General features: G+C 42.0%; 2 protein-coding genes, 1 non-coding gene and 1 pseudogene across 15 annotated transcripts in view; 2 read left to right on the forward strand and 2 right to left on the reverse strand.

Moving 5' to 3' along the window:
* REXO2 (RNA exonuclease 2) overlaps positions 1 to 15,389 on the forward strand; it is a 1,032,599-nt gene that overhangs the window by 436,922 nt on the left and 580,288 nt on the right. The gene's annotated exons all lie outside the window — the stretch shown is intronic.
* The window catches only part of USP28 (ubiquitin specific peptidase 28), a 77,127-nt gene that overhangs the window by 60,636 nt on the left and 1,102 nt on the right, over positions 1 to 15,389 (reverse strand). For 10 of the 13 annotated variants that reach the window (XM_050758080.1, XM_050758074.1, XM_050758078.1 and 7 more), the window contains exon 2: positions 8,786 to 8,940. The exons of 2 other annotated variants lie outside the window; for them this stretch is intronic. In XM_050758080.1, the coding sequence (XP_050614037.1) occupies positions 8,786 to 8,887 (102 nt within the window). In that variant the 5' untranslated portion in view covers positions 8,888 to 8,940. Of the gene's footprint in view, positions 1 to 8,785; positions 8,941 to 15,389 lie in introns of those variants that run through there. One more of the 13 variants, XM_050758072.1, reaches the window with a different exon arrangement.
* Positions 1,025 to 1,119, forward strand: LOC126936663 (uncharacterized; annotated as a pseudogene).
* On the reverse strand, positions 6,446 to 6,505 carry LOC126936687 (U7 small nuclear RNA). Its single transcript, XR_007719508.1, has one exon. It is a non-coding gene; the product is annotated as a U7 small nuclear RNA (small nuclear RNA).

The following is a 15,389-nucleotide window of genomic DNA, read 5'->3' on the forward strand; positions in this document are numbered from 1 at the left end:
TCTCATGCACAGAGTGTTGCTCCTAGAATCACTTGTAACACCACCTACATTATTAAACTATGGTATGCCAACTACATTCAAGGGTTATATTTGTCTTACCTCCTCCATATGAAGTCCTTCTAAGAACTCTGGCCCATACTGTTCTCTCCCCTTTCTCATCTCCCATGTTAAGGAAATGAATAGGCCTGTGACTGAATGTAGCCACTGTCTTCACTTGGCATTTCTCATCATTCTATTCTATTGTATTCTACTCTACTCTACTCTACTCTACTCTACTCTACTCTACTCTACTCTATTCTATGACGGAGTCTTGCTGTCACCGAGGCTGGAGCGCAGTGGTGTGATCTCAGCTCACTGCAAATTCCACCTCTCAGGTTCAAGCGATTCTCCTGCCCCAGTCACCTGAGCAGCTGGGATTACAGGCGCCCACTAACACGATCAGCTTAATTTTTGTATTTTTAGTACAGATGAGGTTTCACTATGTTGCCCAGGCTGGTCTTAAACTCCTTACCTCAAGTAATCCACCCACCTTGGCCTTCCAAAGTGCTGGGATAACAGGCATGAACTACCGGGCCAGACCTGTTCTCTAATTGTTTTAAATATGAAATTCTTGCCTCCTTTAAAGCAAGAATCATGCAATACACTGCCTAATTGGAATCATCCATGGGACAGTGCTGATAATAAAGACAGTTAACATTTATTGAGCAACTACTTTATTATTTTTTTTCTTTTTGGAGATGGGGGTCTCACTATGTTGACCGCAAGTGGCCTAACTGCTGGACTCAAAGGATCCTCCCACCATAGCCTTCCAGGTTGCTGGGACTACAGGCACACATCACCATACCTGGCTGAACATTTGTCAGGGAACAGGCGCCTTTCATGTATGTAATCCTAATAACAAAGGTAGGCATTGCACACATTAGGAAATTAAGGTTTACAAAACCTATTTATCATCAAATGACTAGAATTAAAAGCTAAATCAAAGATAGCTATAAAACACATAGCTATTAAAAGTCTAAGAGCTTGCTTGAGCAGTGCATTAAAATTGGAACAATACAGAGATTAGCATGGACCCTGTGCAAGAATAACATGCAAATTTATGAAGTGTTCCATAATTTAAAAATAAAAATAAAATGTAAAGAGTATGAATAACAAATTTCACATGCATTATTTATATACATACACAAATGCTATGACATGACCCAGTCTTGTAAAGATTTAGCTAAAGTTCTCAACAGAACCCACACTCCAAATCTTCATAAGTACTATATATATATATAAATTAATTTTACAGTAACACTAAACCCATCAAGATCCTACCACATTACTAACTCACTTCTCCTGAACTTCACAGAAAGAGGATTTAAATATTAACTTCACTCTACCTTGCAATATGTAAGTACACACCCAACAAGGAGACAAGACAAAGCCTGTACTCCTCTCACAATGAAGTCAAATAACTTGCAAGAGCCAACAGGTTTGCATTTCCTGAGTTAAATTCACAATGTTTTCACAAAACAAAAAGCACTCCCTTTTCTTGCCCAGAGGCAGTAAAGAAAGACAGGCAAACACAACCTCTATCAGGAAGGAACTCAAGCTTTTTGACCTCACTGCTACTCAATGGTTTTGATGCAATCCAGCCCACTTCTCAGGAAGGAGATTTTCTTAGAGCAAAAATAACTCACCCACAATCAGCAATTAACAAGATTATTCAGACACTAAAAACATTAAGCTATCAAGTTTTTGTAACAAACAATACCTGGCCTGATCCTACAGTAACTAAGTTAAAACTCTCTGATGAAATAATGCAAAATATTTCATTACTAATCATTAAAACTCCTAATTTAGCATTGTGATGAGACGCTTTATAGGTTATTCCATTCCTTCAAACAGGGATGCTATTTTCATCATTCTGATGCACATATTTCCTGATCTCAATGGTCTAGTCTTACGAAGACATTTCTAAATTTACAACTATGTAAATAATTAATAAATGTTCCCTTACTCCAAAGAACTACCAAGGTGTGCCTACTAAAATTCCTTCCAAAGCTAAAGATCTGGTTCGCAATTATAAAATAAAACTTAAGTACCCAAGGAAAGCAAAAAAAGAAAAAACAAAAGGAAACAAAACAAAAAACACCTGAAGAGTCAAAGAAAACATATAGCATCAACCCCCAAAACTCTGGCCAAGTGTGGTGGCTCATGCCGGTGATCCCAGCACTTGGGGAGGCGGAGGCAGGAGGATCACAAGATCAGGAGTTCGAGACCAGCCTGGCCAATATGGTGAAACCCCCATCTCTACTAAAAAAAAAAAATATATATATATATATATATATATATAAAAATTCTCCAGGCATGGTGGTGAGCACCTGTAGTCCCAGCTACTCGGGAGGCTGAGGCAGGAGAACTGCTTGAACCTGGGAGGTGGAGCTTGCAGTGAGCCAAGATTGGGCAACTGCACTTTAGCCTGGGCAACAGAGCGAGACTCCAGTCTCAACAACAACAACAACAACAACAAAAGGGCTGGGCTTGGTGGCTCACGCCTGTAATCCCAGCACTTTGGGAGGTCAAGGTGGGCGGATCACGAGGTCAGGAGATCAAGACCATCCTGGCTAACACGGTGAAACTCAGTCTCTACTAAAAACACACAAAATTAGCCGGGCGTGGTGGCAGGCACCTGTAGTCCCAGCTACTCAGGAGGCTGAGGCAGGAGAAGGCTTGAACCCAGGGACAGAGGTTGCAGTGAGCTGAGATCCGGCCACTACACTCCAGCCTGGGCGACAGAGCGAGACTCCGTCTCAAAAAAAAAAAAAAAAAAAAAAAAAACAGTTTCTGTTATCTTTCCAGAAATTGTCTATGCACATGAATACATTTTTTCATATGCTACATAATGTCCTATGCCTTGCTTTTTCCTTATTTTAGGATATATTAAGAAAATATTTTTTCATTTCTTTGAATACATGTCCCAACTAAATATGAGAAATGAGGCTGAAAAACACATCGAACACATCACCAAAAATGAAGGAAAATACAATTTTTAACAACATATTGGTAGGGCTAATTGAAAAACTGGGAAAATATCAGGGAAAGATATGAGAAATCAAATTTATATGCTTATAGTTTTAGAAATATAGCAATGATAAAATTTTAAGTTATTACTAGGTGGGTGTTTGCGTATAGTTTCTATTTTTAATAAGTAACAGAGATAGCTGGGCGCTGTGGCTCACGCCTGTAATCCCAGCACTTTGGGAGGCTGAGGTGGGTGGATCACCTAAGGTCAGGAGCTCGAGACCATCTTGGCCAACATGGTGAAACCCCATCTCTGCTAAAAATACAAAAATTAGCTGCGTGTGGTGACGGGCACCTGTAATCCCAGCTACTTGGGAGGCTGAGGCAGGAGAAGGGCTTGAACCTAGGAGGCAGAGGTTGCAGTAAGCCGAGACTGCGCCACTGTACTCCAGCGTGGGCGACAAGAGCAAGACTCTGTCTCAAATAAATAAATAACAGAGATCAGAGAGGTGATGTGGGATTGGATTACAAAGGGTTCTAAATGTCAGGAAGAATTTAGGTTTGATCTGATGAGCAATGGATAATCACTGCAGGTTCCTCAGCAGGGAAGATACATGAAGGAAGAAAAGGCATTTAAGTGGATTAGTCTAACCCATGTGAACAACTGGTTCAACGTGGGATGACACTAGGAAAAGAAAGCTTGAGTTATAGTGCTACTGAGTAAACTAACTGTGATGAGAGAGACAGAATGCTGGTAGGCAAAACGTCAAAGTAAGGCATACTCTGAACATCTCAAAGAATGAAGAGAGACAGCTTAGTCACACATTTGCAATGGATGCCTAAGAGAATGCCTTTGTCAATAACATAAAAGGAAACCCAACAATGTGATATAACACCCCAACAGAATGAAGGAGAAAAAAAAAACAATGGTCACCTTGATTGATGCAGAAAAACATTTGACAAAATCCAACACACATTCATAATAAAAACCATCAGAAAATTAGGAACAAAAGGGAATTCCCTCAACATGATAAAGGGCCTTTATAAAAACCCAAGAGTTAACATCATATTCAATGGTGAAAGACTGAAAGCTTTACCCGTAAAATCAGGAACATGACAAAGATGCCCACTTTCACCACTGCTATTCAACACCGTACTGGAAGTTTAAGCCAGAGCAATCAGGCAAGAATAAAAAATAAATGGCATCTAAATTGCAAAGGATAAAAAAGTAAAACTGCATTCACAAATGACATGATCCTATATATACAAAATCCCAAAGAATCTGCCAAAAAGTTACCAGAGCTGGTCAACAAATTCCGCAGCTTCAAGGTAAAGATAAACAGGCAAAATTCAGTTGTGTTTCTATAAAACAGCAGTAAGAAATCAAAAAGGAAATTAAGAAAACAATTACATTTACAATAGCATCCTAAAGAATAAAACACTTAGGAACAAATTTGACCAAAGCGGTAAAAAACCTGGGCTGGGTGCAGTAGCTTATGTCTGTAATCCCAGCACTTTGGGAGGCCCAGGCAGGTGGATCAGAAGGTCAGGAGTTCAAGACCAGCCTGGCCAACATGGTGAAACCCCGTCTCTACAAAAAATACAAAAATTAGCCGGGCATGGTGGCAGGTGCCTGTAATCCCAGCTACTTGGGAGACTGGGGCAGGAGAATCGCTTGAACCCACGAGGTGGAGGTTGTAGTGAAATTATGCCATTGCACTTCAGCCTGGGCAACAGAGCGAGACTCTGTCTTAAAAAAAAAAAAAAGAAAAAGAAAAAATACCTGTACATTGAAAACTATAAAACACTGCTGAGGCTGGGTGCGATGGCTCACACCTGTAATCCCAGCACTTTGGGAGGCTGAGGCAGGCAGATTGCTTGAGCTGAAGTGTTCGAGACCAGCCTGAGCAACATGGTAAAACACCATCTCTACAAAAAACACAAAAATTAGTCAGGTGAGGCAGTGTGTGCCTACAGTCCCAGCTTCTCAGAAGGCTGAAGTGGGAAGACTGCTTGAGCCCAGAAGATGGAGGCTGCAGTGAGCCAACATTGTGCCACCGCACTCCAGCCTAGCAAAAGAGTGAGACCCTGTCTCAAAAAAAAAAAAAAAAAAAAAAAAAAAAGAATTTGCCGGTCACAGTGGCTCATGCCTGTAATCCCAGCACTTTGGGAGGCTGAGGCGGGTGGATCACCTGAGGTCAGGAGTTTGAGACCAGCCTGGCCAATATGGTGAAACCCTATCTCTACTAAAAATACAAAAAATTAGCCAGGCATGGTGGCACATGCCTGTAGTTCCACCTACTCAGGAGGCTGAGGCTGGAGAACCACTTGAACCCAAGAGGTGGAGGGTGCAGTGAGCCAAGATCTCACCACTGCACTCCAGCCTAGGCAACAGAGTGAGACTCTGTCTCAAAAAAAAAAAAAAAAAAAAAAAAAAAAAAAATTTTAAAAATTGATGAAAGAAGTTAAAGACCTAAATAAATTGAAAAACATCCAGGTTCATGAACTGGAAAACTGTACTAGTCAGAGTTCCCCAGAGAAACAGAAGGGAAAGGAGATAAATATAGGAGGTGAGACTTATTACAAGGAATTGGCTCACATGACTGCGGAGACTGAGAAGTCTCAAGATCTGCAGTTAGCAAGCTGGAGAACCAGGAGACCAGCGGTATAGTTTTAGTGTAAGTCTGAGGCCCAAGAACCAGGCGAGCTGAGTGTGTAAGTTCCAGTCTGAGTCTGAAGTCCTGCAAACCAAGAGAGCTGATGGTTGTCTAAGTTCCAGTGCCAGGACCGAGGAAGATCAATGTCCCAGCTCTAGCAGTCAGGCAAGCAAAGTTTCCTCTTAGCATTTTTGTTCTATTCAGGTCTTGATTGAATGAGGCCCACTACCCACATTAGGGAGTTCAAACTGCTCTACACAGTCTACCGATTCAATGTTAATCTCATCCAGAATCACTCTCATAGACACACCTAGAATAATGTTTGACCAAATGTCTGCATACCTCATGGCCCAATCAATTGACACATTAACTTAACCATCACGAAGACAGTATTTTTTTTTGAGATGGGGTCTCAGTCACCCAGGCTAGAGTGCACCTCACCCTCCACCCTATGAGCTCAAGCGATCCTCCCTCCTCAGCTTCCCAAGTAGGTGGGAACACAGATGTGTGCCATGAAGCCCAACTAAGATTTTTTGTATTTTTGGTAAAGGTGGGGTTTCACCATGTTGCCCAGGCTGGCCTTGAACTCCTGAGCTCAAGTAATCTGCCCATCTTGGCCTCTTCCCAAAGTGCTGGGATTACAGGCGTGAGGTACTGCGTCTGGCCACAAAGACTTAATACTGTGAAGGTGGTAATACTACTCAAAGCAATTCAAAAGTTCAATGTAATCCCTATCAAAATTCCAAAGGCCCTATGTGTGTGCATGCGGCAGGGAGCTGGGGGGACCTCTAGTGAAAATCAGAAAACCTGCTAGACAAATTCTAAAAGCTGCAGTGCTTTGGCCTTTCTTGCAGAAATAGAAAAGCTGATCCTCAAATTCATACAGAATTTCAAAGGACCTGGAAGAACTAAAACAATATTGAAAAGAAGAACAAAGTTGGAGGACTCACACTTCTTACATCAAAACTTAGTATTAATCCAAAGCTACAGTTATCATAACAGTGTGGTACTGGCATAAGGACAGATATATAGACCAATAGAATAGAACTGAGAATCCAGAAATAAACTCATATCTATAGTCAACTGATTTTCAACAAGAGTGCCAAGACCATTTGGTGGGGGAAAAACCATGTCTTCAACAAATGGTATTGGTACAACTGGATCTCCATAGCAGAAGGATCACACTGGACCCCTACCTCACACAATACACAAAATTACTCAAAATGGATCGACAACCTAAATAAAGAACTAAAACTATAAAATTCTTAAAAGAGAACACAGAGATAAGTCTTCATGACCTTGGATGTGTCAATGGATTCTTAGATATGACACCAAAAGCACAAGCAACGAAAGAAAAAAATAATAACACTTTTGAGCCAGGCACGGTGGTGTGCACTTGTAGTCCCAGCTACTTGGGACACTGAAGTGGGCTGATGCACTTTTCTTCATCAAAGGGTAAATCAAGAAAGTGAAAAGACAACCGGTGTACAAATTCAAGAAATAAATACATACATCAAGAAATACAACAAGAAGTATACAGTGCTGGCCGGGTACGGTGGCTCATGCCTGTAATCCAAACACTTCAGGAGGCCAAGGTGGATCACCTGAGGTCAGCAGGAGTTCAAGACCAGCCTGGCCAACATGGTGAAATCCTGTCTCCACTAAAAATACAAATATTAGCCAGGCATGGTGACGCGTGCCTGTAATCCCAGCTTCTTGGGAGGCTGAGGCAAGAGAATCACTTGAACTCAAGAGGCGGAGGTTGCAGTGAACCAAGATCATGTCACTGCACTCCAGCCTGGGTGACAGAGCTAGACTCTGTCTCGAAAAAAAAAAAAAAAAAAGAAATATATAGTGTACAAATTATGAAAAAAGTGAAAAGACAATGGGAGAAAATACTTCTAAATCCTTTTTCTGGTAAGGGTCTAGCATCTAGACAATATAAAGAACTCTCTTTGAACTCTCTTTAAGTTAACAACCAAAAAACAGACAACTCAATTCAAAAACAGCAAAGAACTTAAAAAGGTATTTCTCCAAAGAAGATATATAAATAGTCGATAAGTTTATGAAGACAGTTAACATTAGCCGTAACATTAACATGGCCAAATCAAAACCACAACAAGAGATGCCACTTCACACCCATTAGGATGGCTATTATCAAACAAAAACAAAAAATAACAAGCGCTTTGATGAGGGAAGAAAAAAACTAGAACCCTTGTGTATTGCTGGTGGGAATATAAAACTTCCACAGCAACCATGGAAAACAGTCTGGCAGTTCCTCAAGAAGTTAAACATAGAATTACCGTAAGTCATCAATTCCTTCTAGGTATATATATACAAAAGAACGGAAAACAGGTACTCAAATATGAGTATATGAATATTCACAACAGAACTATTCATAATAACTAAAAGGTGTAAATAACTCAATGTCCATCAACGGAAGAATGGACAGGCAAAACATGATCTATACATACAGTGGAATATTATTCGGTGATTAAAATGAAGAATAATACATGCTACAACTTGAACAAATCTCAAAAACATTACAATAAATGACAGATGCCACACACAATAGATCACATATTGTATGATCCATTTAGATGAAATCTCTCTAATAGGTAAATCTAGAGACAGAAAGTAGATTGGTATTGCCAGGGGTTAAGGGCAGTGGGGAATAGGGAGTGACTGCTTAATGGTTATAAAGTTTTGAGGGTAATGAAAATGTTTTAGAACTAGACAGAATTGGTGATTGCACAATATTGTGAATATACTAAATGTCACTGAACTTGTACACTTCAATTTTTTTTTTTTTTTTGGAGACAGAGTTTCATTCTTGTCACCCAGGCTGGAGTGCAGTGGCGCGATCTCGGCTCACTGCAACCTCTGCCGCCCAGGTTCAAGTGATTCTCCTGCCTCAGCCTCCCAAGCGGCTGGAATTACAGGTGCTCACCACCACATCTGGCTAATTTTTGTACTTTTAGTAGAGATGGGGTTTCACCACATTGGCCACGCTGGTCTTGAACTCCTGACCTCAGTGAGCCACCGCTCCCAGCCCCACTTTAAAATAATTTTATGTTATATAAATTTTGCCTCAATTGAAAAAAAAAAAAAAAAATCACCTGGGTCCAGTGGCACACACCTGTAGTGGCAGCTCTGCAGCAGGCTGAGGCAGGCACAATCCTTGTGCCCAGGATTTTCAAACAGTAGTACACCACGATCATGCCTGTGAATAGCCACTGCACTCCAGCCTAGGCAATACAGCAAGACCCCAACTCTACGAAAAAACAAATGAATAAGGAAACCTGTATACATATCCCCATACAGGAAGGAAGGAAGGGAGGGAGGGAGGGAGGGAGGGAGGGAGGGAGGAGACATCAGAAAGTACTAACTTGGGCAAGAAGATTGAAAAAGAAAAAGTTGTTTAGAAAATGTTGTTTAGAAAACCTTCTTAGGGTTAAAGTGCCTAGCAGCCATCATGTAGCATGTAGCTGGTACTTACTGAGGTAGATCTTTAGTTTGGTTTTGTGTGTCTGATATTTTGACCCCTGTTTTATGTAGAAAGCCTAGATGTTGGAAATAGTGCCATGCAGCCCAAACTCCAGCACACATCAGCCTCCTGGCAAATCTCAATCTTCCTCAGCATCAGTTTCCAGAATGGAAAATGAAGTACACCAAAAGCTTTGAGAGCCCTGTATGACTATCAAATGAAGTACTGCAAACAGTAATTATTAGCAAAATGAAGACATGCAAAAGAAATGTAAAATACTGGGACTTGCCTGTCCAACTAAACTCCTCTAGAGTTTACGGTAAAAATACTGATATCCTGTGTTATAGTTTTGGTTTTATCACTTACTTACTGTGTCACTTTGCAAATTCTACTTCCTGGTCATACCAAATTTTATTTCATAGAGTGCCTAACAGGGTTCAATGAAAAGTTATTAAAATTATTAAAGTTATTAAAGTGCTTCATAGTCAAGTGGTAAGTCAGAAACTTTGGTTTTAGAAAGGCTTGTACTAAAGTTGGAGAAATGCTATGCTTCAAGTCAGAATGGCTTGAAGTCACAGCTCTGCTACTTATAATTTAATCACAGTTGTAAGCTGCATTTCTCATCTGTAACATAGAAGCAAACGGACTTCAGTTTAAAATCTCACACGAATAAAGAAAAAAAAGAGCTAGGTACCCTGGTTTATGCCTGTAATCCCAATACTTTGGGAGGTTCCGGCGGGAGGATCACTGGAGCGTGGGAGTTCAAAACCAGCCCGGGCAACATAAAGAGACCCCCATCTCTACAAAAAATAAAAATATTAGCTAGGCATGGTAGCACATGTCTGTAGTCCCAGCTACTCAGGAAGCTGAGGTAGGAGAATTGCTTGGGCCCAGGAGGTTGAGGCTGCCGTGAGCCATGACTGACCCACTGCACTACTCCAGCCTAGGTGACAGAGTAAGACCTTGTCTCAAAAAAAAAAAAAAAAAAAAAAAGACAAAAGAAAGAAAAGGAATAAATAAATCTTACATGAGGCCCTTATAAGGCATACTAACATCTGAGGTCGGGCACTGGCTCATGCCTATAATTCCAGCACTTCTGAAGGCTGAGGCAGGATGACTTGGTTCACAAGTTTGAGACCAGCCTGGGCAACACAGAGAGACCCCATCGCTACAAAAACTTTTAAAAGTAACCAGAGGCTGGGCGCAGTGGCTCATGCCTATAATCCCAGCACTTTGGGAAGCCAAGACAGGTAGATCACTTGAGGTCAACAGTTCAAGATCAGCCTGGCCAACATGGTGAAACCCCATCTCTACTAAAAATACAAAAATTAGGCGTGGTGGCATGTGCCTGTAATCCCAGCTACTTGGGAGGCAGAGGCAGAAGAATCGCTTGAACCCAGAAGGTGGAGGTTACAGTGAGCACTCCAGCCCGGGCAACAGAGGGAGATCTGTCTCAAAAAACAAAATAAAATACAAGTAGCCAGGAGTGGTGGTGCATACCTGTGCTCCCAGCTACTCAAGAGTCTGAGGATTGCTTGGGTCTGGGAGGTCAAGGCTGCAGTGAGCCTTGATGGTGTCACCACACTCCAGCCTGGGTGACAGAGTGAAACCCTATCTCAAAAAACAAACAAGACATCTCAGTTTCCCTATCAGTAATAAGATAATAGTTTACACCTTGCTGGGTTTTTGTAAATAAAAATGTACGGAAAAGTGCTTAGGGTGACATATAGCATATGGCAGACACTAGTAATACAAGTGTACATTCCCATGCCTAGTATAACCACCCTGGGAAAATAAGTATGCAGCAAATGTTTATAGCCAAGAAGGTTGATATTCAAGCAGAACTGTTCAAAAAGCACAGGGAAACAGAGTATAGAAGTCATATATATAGAACTCAGGATTAGAAATATAGACATGGAGCCAGGCACGGTGGCTCATGAGTGTAATCCCAGCACTTTGGGAGGCTGAGGCGGGCAGATCACCTGGGGTTGGGAGTTGGAGACCAATCTGACAAACATGGAGAAACGCTGTCTCTACTAAAAATACAAAATTAGCTGGGAGTGGTGGTGCATGCCTGTAATCCCAGCCACTCAGGAGGCTGAAGCAAGCGAGTAGCTTGAACCCAGGAGGTGGAGGTTGTGGTCAGCCAAGATCGCGCCAATGCATTCCACCCTGGGCAACAAGAGCGAAACTCTGTCTCAAAAAAAGAAAAGTATCAGCAAAAAAGTGGTAATGAGGGATCATAAAAGCATAAAATAATAAAAGTATGAGGGGGCCAGATGTGGTGGCTCATGCCTGTACTCCCAACACTTTGGGAGGCCAAGGCAGGAGGACTGCTTGAGCCAAGGAGTTCAAGACCAGCCTGGGCAACATAGTAAGACCTCGTCTCTACAAAAAAAATTTAAAAACAGCCAAGCGCGGTGGTGCACACCTGTGGTACCAGCTACTCAGGAGGCTGAGGTGGGAGGATCGCTTGAGCCTACGAGGTCAAGGCCACAGTGAGCTATAATCACATCGCTGCACTCCAGTTTGGTGACAGAGGGAGAGCAGGCTGCTGAGCAGATTCTGATTACATAAAACCACTCACTGCCTTTCAACCTAACCTGCTGCTGCCTAGTCACTCCCTCTGCAGGCTTCTGAACAATCGGCCATTTGCTGGAGCCCAGACTGGTACACACAGCCATCTAATTATTGGGCTTTTGAGGAAGCTGTCATTGCCACCTTAAGTTCTGTAGCAGAATCTGGGAACCAACCTCCCTCAATCTCCTGTCAGCTAAGAGTTAGTCTTGCTCAGGTCTGTATTTTCCAAGTTTTGTATATTGAGTCTGAATACATCGTCACTGGAAAAATGTTTTAGAAATGAAACAGGTGGGGTTAGAAACTTTGTTCCAAAAGCAAACAAAAGGAGGAAGGTGGAGACAACAGCTGGACTGGGCAGTAGACGCTTTTGTTGCTGTTATTTGGTTTCAAGATAGAGGACAAGTGCATGGCAAAATGGAAAATGCAAATTCTATCCATATGCTTTTCAAAATGTAATATGCAAATGAATCACCCAAGAATCTTGTCAAAAGGCAGAAACTGATTGACTAGGTCTAGAGTGGGGATACAGGCAGTGGTATGCTGATTGGCAGTGTATTGGCTTGTTTCCTTGGTATATATTCCCACCCTGGCACAGTTATCAACATGAGGTCACTGAACACAGAGCTGGAAGGAGATGTACGAAATCAGCTGGAGAGGCAGAGCAAGCTGGCTCTAGCACACTCAACTCTCTGCATTTCTAAATCCTAGGGGATGCGAATGCTGCCGGTCTGTGGACCATAATGTGAGTAGCAAGGGAGAAGACAGTAAAGGTGACTAAGGAGAAGGGACATAATAGAAAGAGAAGAGAGACATCATCTAGATCAGAGTTTGTCAAGCTCAGCACTATTTTATACAATTTACACATAACTCTGTTTTGAGGGGCTTACTCCTGTACACTGCAGGATGTTTAGCAGCGTTCCTGGCTTCTACGCACTACATCCCAGTAGCATCCTCCCTCCGGAGTCACAATCGGAAAGTCTCCAGACATTGCCAAATGCTTCCTAGATTACAAAATCTCTCCCTAGTAAAAACCACTAATCTAGGTTTATCTCTAAGAAATGAAAGTTGGGGGCGGGGGGGCGGGAGGAGGAAGGGAACCTTTTCCACCGAAAATAAGAGAAAAGAGATGAGATGGAGTAGGGATACGGGGACAAAACATGAGGCAGGGAGCTCTTTTTAGACATCAGCGAGTTCAGTCAAGTAGAAAAGAAGATTATCTATTTAGAAAGACTGTAGGGAGGACTGGAAGTTTAAAACATTAGGGGAGTTCTACAAAAGGCATTACAAGAGTAGCGGAAAGTCTGTGATTCAGAGCAATGGGTCCATCAACTATGAGACAGGACGAGGGGCGCCTTGGGCTCTTGGGGTCAGAACTGCCTAGATACAATTCCAACTGTATCATATCCTCGCTGGATGACCTTGGACAAATTACTTAGCAAGTATAAGCCTTCTCACAGAAACCTCGTGGAGTTGTGTAAGTACTGAGAGAATGCTATGTTAAGTTCTGAGCACAGAGTCTGGCACATAGTGCATGCTCAATTAGCATTAGCTATTACTATTATCAGCATTATTTTCCTTGGTAAGTACTTGCTTCATTTTACTACTTATTTAATTTCTTTGATGAAACAGAACACACGGAGAGATCTTGCCAATAAGATGCTATTGGCCAGTAAGCCTTAAAAATACTGTTTGTATTTGGGGGCAGAGGGGCATGAGAGTTGTGGAACCAATCACTGACTTACTGATGTTTTAAAAATCAGTTAATGAGACAAAGTAAAAGCAAATGAAAGGCCAATAAATCAAAAGAAAGCAAAAAGGGCATTAAATTTTCACTGAAACCGGCAGGTTTTTATAGAGTTTCAGCTGACATAAAGAATGTGTGATATGAACCCTCAGTACAGCTGCCAAGAATGACAGGTTTGTAAGAACCAAACCGACTTCAAGTTGTTTCTCCTGTAATAATAGTAAACTTTGCTGCTATAGAAGTCAAGAATTGATTGAAATACAGGAAGCTGTCAGTACGTAATCTCTTTAGATATTCGAATACCAGTTTGCAGTCTGGGGGATTTAGTGAAATCACTAAGTGTCTACTCTCAGATTTGAGTCCATACTGAGAGCGTATTTCAAGAGTACTACATATTTCTCTCACTAAAATTCTTGGGAGGCCATAAAGGGTTTTGTCTGTCCTGTGTACAACTGACCAATAAGGGAAGGGAAGCAGTCTAGGCTTTAAATAGCTTCTGAGTGTCAGGGACGGATAGCTCTCCTCAACTAGAACAATGAAATATCCTTTAAGGGAAAGGTAGAATGCCTGAGAGAGTTCAAAATAAAAGAATCCATTCTAACATGAAACTTACCAAGATGAGGAAGAAGTTATTAAAATCTTTCCTATAAGATGCAAAAGGTACTTTTCCCGGAAGTTTCTTCAACCTGTCCTGATAACTTTAAGCTTTTTATTAGCAAAAATAAAAGAGGCGAACATTATCAAGCATTCCATGCTTAACAGCTTTCCGTATAGGGCAAATCACTGGGAAGAACAGTAAATGTCATCACTCTGCAGGTGGCCAGGAATCAGAGTACTCCAGCCAGCCACAGCCACTGGAGTTCCAAGCCTTCCCAAAATAGCTATGACTTACATACAAATGCTCATCAAGTAGCTCACACACAAACTCTCAAATGGAGAATGCTGAAATAGGGTCACTACTCAAACTGCGGCAGACGTAAATGAAGATGCCCTGATTAATAGGCACATGGTCTTAAATGACTGAGCCACGACAAATTTAAATATGACTTCTCTCCCTTAAAATAGTTTCTTCTCTAAATCAATATGATGGTCTCCAAACTAAAATTTTCCCATGTTTTTAAGTCACTGTGCTAAAAACAAATAGAACTGATCTCTGAAGCCAAACAGAGAAAAATCCTGACACATTTCAATAGGCACTTGTGAACATCGAACAATAACATTTCCATTAGAAATCAGTGCACGATATTTTCGTTTTGGAGTCCAGGACCTGGAAGTATATTTTTCTAACATGAGTTTTAAAAAGTGCATCCAGACTGGGGGCGGGGGCTCACGCCTGTAATCCCAGCACTTTGGGAGGCCGAGGCGGGTGGATCACGAGGTCAAGAGATTGAGACCATCCTGACTAACACGGTGAAACCCCATCTCTACTAAAAATACAAAAAATTAGCTGGGCGTGGCGGCGCGCGCCTGTAGTACCAGTTACTCGGGAGGCTGAGGCAGGAGTATGGCGTGAACCCGGGAGACGGAAGTTGCAGTGAGCCGAGATCGCGCCACTGCACTCCAGCCTGGGCGACAAAGTGAGACTCCGTCTGAAAAAAAAAAAAAAAAGTGCGTCCAGACTGGGCGCCAGTGGCTCACGCCCGCAATCTCAGCATTTTGGAAGGCCGAGGCGGCGAATCACCTGAGGTCGGGAGTTTGAGACCAGCCTGACCAATATGGTGAAACCCCGACTCTACTAAAAATACAAAAATTAGCCCGGCCGGCGGCGGGCGCCTGTAATCCCAGCTCCTCAGGAGGCTGAGGCGGAGGATGCAGTGAGCCGAGATCGCACCACTGCACTCCAGCCTAGGCAACAGAGGGAGACTCCGTCTCAAAAAAAAAAAAAAAAAAAAAAAGTGCGTCCACGCTAACT

Source organism: Macaca thibetana, chromosome 14 (assembly GCF_024542745.1).
Source record: "Macaca thibetana thibetana isolate TM-01 chromosome 14, ASM2454274v1, whole genome shotgun sequence".
NCBI classification, from domain to species: domain Eukaryota; kingdom Metazoa; phylum Chordata; class Mammalia; order Primates; family Cercopithecidae; genus Macaca; species Macaca thibetana.